The sequence below is a fragment of the Macrobrachium nipponense genome, chromosome 10 (genome assembly GCF_015104395.2).
Source record: "Macrobrachium nipponense isolate FS-2020 chromosome 10, ASM1510439v2, whole genome shotgun sequence".
Lineage (NCBI taxonomy): Eukaryota > Metazoa > Arthropoda > Malacostraca > Decapoda > Palaemonidae > Macrobrachium > Macrobrachium nipponense.
This window is the reverse complement of record NC_087204.1, coordinates 37,997,397-38,002,962: the sequence shown is the minus strand read 5'-3', so window position 1 is coordinate 38,002,962 and position 5,566 is coordinate 37,997,397. Positions and strand designations below refer to the sequence as shown.

The window sequence follows — 5,566 nt, the reverse complement described above, 5'->3', positions numbered from 1 at the left end:
TATATATATATATATATATATACATATGCCTGTTTTGTGTATGAATTGTCTGCGACAACAAAACTCGACAACGTTTTTGTGAAAAGAATCACGATGGACATTCATATCCACATCTTGATTTATAAGTGGTCATACGTCTCGATTACCAACAACATACGGTTTTACAAAGCCCTTTTGAGACAGACCGAGTGATGCCCCGGGATAGAGAGAAAAGGGATAGGAAGGGGATGGGGAACACGTCATATATTCTGGCCACTGTCCGGAGAGCCAGGACCCATTTTTATCCCCCTTAGTCGACATATAATAATGACTTGGACGTTCCCACATGCGATTTATGAGATCCCCATAAGCTCTATGTTTCGCTTTAAGTAAGCCTCTTTTCCTACGTCATAGCATATTTCTCTAGATAGTTTTACCGACAAAAATTTTTTAGTCCTTCGCGTTGTGATACTGATGTTTAAGGAGGTCATATACAGAAAGCTTTCATCTTTCTCAAGTTGTCAGTCATTTAAGCTTTTCTAGTCGGTGATTAAATCGTAATTCTTTTAGACTGCTGTTACAAAGTGCATCCCACCTACGGCTTAGACGACGACTGTTTCATAACGCTATTTGTAAAGACATCAGTTTATATTTATCCCCAATATTTAGTCTTTACCTTCTTGTATTATTGCCGAAAAGGACTAACGGATTACAATATATGTATGAATGTTCTAATAAAATGTATATCATAATCTTGCCATTAACGGAACACATCAAATAGAAATCCACATCATGTTCACAAATAACTCCCCGTTGATGGAGTCGTGGTATGGTAGCATAAATTACTTCTTTATGACTCCACTTTGTTTTCCCTATTTTGAGGTAAACCATTGTCATGTGGCCGCATTATATCTCGAAATTCGTTCCTCGTGTCATTCCAAAAATGAGAAAACGTGGCTCATCTCCATTTACACTGTTAACGAAATGCTTCATCGCTCTGTTTATTGAGACAACTAGAACAAAGATGCAGTCAGGAGCACATGAAAAAGAGAATGAATTTACCTCGAGCCGTGTCAGGGACGTAATGAGGGTCGTTGTCAAAGGCAATTCTTTCCCCCCAGGATGTCTGCAATGTTTTGCTTCTGCGTTTCTCTTTGCTGGGATCGGGGAACATCCTTCAGGGCACTACTGTACATAATGCATTCGTGGAAAGACATAACGAATTTCAGTAAAAGGCAAAAATAAATATAAAAGAAACGGAAATTATCAATGAGAAAATGAAAGATATTTTCTAAGCTCTTTCCAACATTTTTTATGTATCCTGAATGAATCTTTACTTTTAGCTTTATTAAGGAAGTAAAAGAATTCTCCTTTGAGTAGTATCCTTTGACTGGTAATTAATATTTTCACTTATTTATTCTGTTAATGAAATAGTTCCAGGACCTCCTTTGGTAGGAACATACATTATTCCTATGAGGTGAGCAAATGAAATAGGCTGACAATCAAGGACACTCTTTCATCCGTTTGCACATCAATTATTTTAGCTTGGTATTATTCAGTTGTTTCAACTTTTTTTTTTATTCTAAGACACTTTATGTGATTATTTGTCCAATAACACTCTTTGATCAGATTTATGCGATGCTGATCTAAAAGGGAAACGTAAATCGATATATTTACGCATTTTGTTATTTAATAGTTGACATCAATGTTTATGGGAGCCGCGACTTTTTACAAATTAGAGTACGTCCTTAGGCTTCACGCGAGATTAGTTTCATTTCTCATGCTTCTTTATGGCTAATAAATTCTCAGTTTACAAAGGGAACACTTTGACCGTGTATATTCGACTGCTAAGATCTATCCAAAGCACAATGATTCTTGGATTCGTTATGTTCAGCATCCATGAGTGAAAAGTCACAACAGAAATAGTTCGAAACTACACTTAGCACATAAAACAGAAAAATGCTTGGCACATACACAAACTGGGAGACAGACAGACTCAAACACAGACAAAACACACACACACATACATACATATATATATATATATATATATATATATATATATATATATATATATATATATATATATATATATATATATGTTACACCCAATCTGTGAAATTGCCCATTTCATGAAGTGGCCTAACCACTTGCCCAGTTCATGAAATGGGCAAGTGGTTAGCCCACTTCATGAAATGGGCAGCCATGATGCATGAAAATATATCTTTGGTACAAAAAGAACCTTTTTATATATATGAATCTCCCGCTGCTGCTCCAAGATAAAATCTTTCTGCACTTCAATGTCATACAATATTATTCAGAGAAATTCAAATAAACGATCGTTATAACGACCATTAAAGTATTTGTGCAGGAAGGGGGAAAAACTAACCAACACGAAAGGACTTTACTTAATGAAACAAGCTACTTTAAACACAACTTAGTGAAAGAAATATTACTAAAGCAATAAATACGGACATACACAAACTGGTTATATATTTTTTTTCTTAGTATTGTGGTCAAAATAAGGAAAACTAATACAAATTATTGTAAGTTGAAAAAAAAACTTAATAAAATGAAATACAATTTTTTTAAACAGCTGTTTTAATCATTAAAAATATAGACAAATTTAACGTCTATGTAAGCAATAGTCATACATATCAAACAAATTTACTGTAATTTTTTGTCAATATTGTCACATGATTTGTGGCTGTGGCAAGCACTGTTGCATCGAAGGCTAGCTTTCAAACAAGAACACCGCTTTGACAAGCAATTGCTCCTGCAAAGACATCTCTGGTATCTTTGGCCACCACACATACTTCCTGCTTGAACTAGTTCGCGAATACTTAACTGTTGTTTGGGGATATTTTCAGGCAAAAGTCCTTTGTACTGAACAAATTCGAATTGATTTCTGGCAAGTTTACCATTTTGTTCTAAAGGGTCCACAATAATACAAAGTGTACAAAGTCCGTGTATAATATTGAAGACTTTACAGATATACGTTTGGGCGAACATAAGCGAGCTTATGAACTACAATCACAAAACAGCACAATAGTAGCACATGCATTCAGGAATGATCATAGACCCAACTGGAACGAGGCTAAAATTATCTTTAAAAGTATCAATGTAAATGTCAGACGACTAGTCGAGGGAGCTGCTATAAGTTTGGGAGAATCATTGAAAGGAAACAAGTCTTTTGTCAACGAAGACGCATTTGTTAATTTTTATATTACTAGTATGTTTTTAAAAGATTTTAACTGTAGGACAGGCTCTGTTTTTCCCTCTCCTGATGCTCCCTCTGCCTTGCCTCTTCCAGTCCAGGTAGCCGCTGCCCTGGGGGAGTCTGATAACGGTGCCCAATCTACGCCCTTGGATGAAGGACTTCATATAATGTTGCAACAACCTGTACGAAGATCCAACAGGATTTCAGCCAGAAGAATTGATAGGGGAGAGGGTATCACCTAGTTGTTGTTAACTACCCTCTTTCTTCACCTGGCCCATTAACGAGCTAACGACCGTTGTCAACGATCTTCAACGACTCTTGTTTTTTAAATTTACCTCTGTACTTGTCGTAACTTATTGTTCATTTGGACTGAAGATGAACCCAGGGAAGGGTTCGAAAGCTTTCTGTAAAGTCTTCAAAATTATACACGGACTTTTTACACTTTGTATTATTGTGGACCCTTTAGAACATTATATATACTCTCGTGATAGAGAGTTTTTCCCTACAAGTTTACCATTGATAATTCCACTTTTTGTGCCAATCACATAACCACTGTCTTCAACTGCTAATACAGCACCTACTATGTTAGGGGGGTCTCCTTTACTACGGTCAAATTGAGACACCGGTACAGACACATTGCCTCCAACATCAACTGCTCGCATTGATCTAGTGCTGCGTGCTAACATTCGTTGAGCTTGCTTTTGAAGACCATACTCAGCTTCCTTTCTTGCCTGTTTTGCTGGATGCAGTACTTCGGTTGAGATATTTTCTTGTTCCATGGCAGGTTGCTGCTGAGAGTCTGCAATTGGATATTGGGTCATCCCGAGCTGAATCTCCGGTAAGTGGAACTTTTATAAGCCTTCCAAGTTCTTCTTCAATACCAGACGTTATTTTGCTGATGAATGCATCTGGTAAATTTGACTTAAGACCACATCTTGGCTTGTTGCCAGTGAGCGCTTGATAGGGAGTCATCTTGATTGCCTCATGATATGAACTGTTCATGGCCCACTGAACAAAACGGACACCATAACTCCATTTAGCACAAATATTGTCTCTTATCCATGCCATGAGCTTGAGTTTCATATCCCCATTACCTCTTTCAATAGATCCCTGACTCTGGGGATGCCGAGGACGCCCATTTACTAAGATGAGTTCAGGCCATAGTGAGGCAAGTTCTTGGATCACTTCAGCTGTAAATTCACGTCCATTGTCAGACTGAAGGATGTGTGGTGCACCTATATCCAAGAAGATGAAAAGAAGTTCATTGGCAACATCAGCTGCTGTCTTTGATTTCAGGGGACGAATCACATGAAACTTCGTTAGATACTCCATATAGTGCAGAATAAAGCGATAACTTCCATCCTTCATAGTTTGCATGTCGACCAGATCTACTTGTCCTCTTTCATTGAGATCTCTTACGGACAGTGGTCTGACTACAACTCCTGCTGCCGTTTCTTTTCTGCGACGCTTTTCAACACAGCACTCACAATGCACGATATATAGTGACACAATTGATCTTGGAATATTTCCATATTGTTCACACACCTCCTTGTAAGTCTTCTTTTCGCCACCATGGTCGGTGTTAATGTGGGCTTGTTGGATAATTCCTGTGACTGATTCTTTAGTTGCCATATATTTTCCATTCTTCTTTTCAACTGTTTCTATTTCACCAAAGGAGGCAATCTGAAAAGTTTGCAAGATGTGGTAGTGTTCTCTTTTAAGCGTCTGTCCAGTCTTTCCTCTCTTGAAAATGGCAATTACAGTCTTTTCATTTTCTGTAGACCACAAGGCAGCACAACTTGCTATTTGTTCTTCCATGACTAAAGCTTGAAGGGGTTATACAAAATACTTTGAAAATATCATCATATATTATGTTAAAAGTGTTTGCATTACAACACTTAATAAAAAACTTTAAAACAACTTTTTCTGGTTTAACAACTAGTTTGGAACAAATTTTAAGATTCATGCATGAAACTGCCCATTTCATGAACTGGGCAAGTGGTTTGCTCACTTCATGAAATGGGCAAGTGGTTAGCCCACTTCATGAAATGGGCAATTTCACAGATTGGGTGTAACATATATATATATATATATATATATATATATATATATATATATATATATATATATATATATATATATATATGTGTGTGTGTGTGTGTGTGTGTGTGTGTGTGTGTGTGTGTGTGTGTCTGTGTTTGAGTCTATCTATCTGCCTGTGTGTGTGTGCCAAGCATTATGGTTTTAACTATAAAATTTTTCTGTTTTTGTGCTAAGTGTAGTTTCGAACTATTTATGTTGTGTGGGTGTGGGTGTGTGTGTGTGTGTGTAAGGGTATATGTGTGCGTCTGTGGAAGCGAACTTATG

General features: G+C 37.1%; 1 protein-coding gene across 1 annotated transcript; it reads right to left on the bottom strand.

Annotated features, from left to right (window-relative positions):
* Positions 1 to 3,913: 3,913 nt before the first annotated feature.
* LOC135223951 (KRAB-A domain-containing protein 2-like) lies at positions 3,914 to 5,017 on the bottom strand. Its single transcript, XM_064262872.1, has one exon. The coding sequence runs from the start codon at positions 5,015 to 5,017 to the stop codon at positions 3,914 to 3,916; it is 1,104 nt and encodes a 367-aa protein (XP_064118942.1).
* Between the last annotated feature and the right edge of the window lie 549 nt (positions 5,018 to 5,566).

Bases quoted from the DNA above. Each gene is read 5' to 3' on its own strand.
- LOC135223951 (XM_064262872.1), bottom strand. From the start codon at position 5,017: ATGGAAGAACAAATAGCAAGTTGTGCTGCCTTGTGGTCTACAGAAAAT.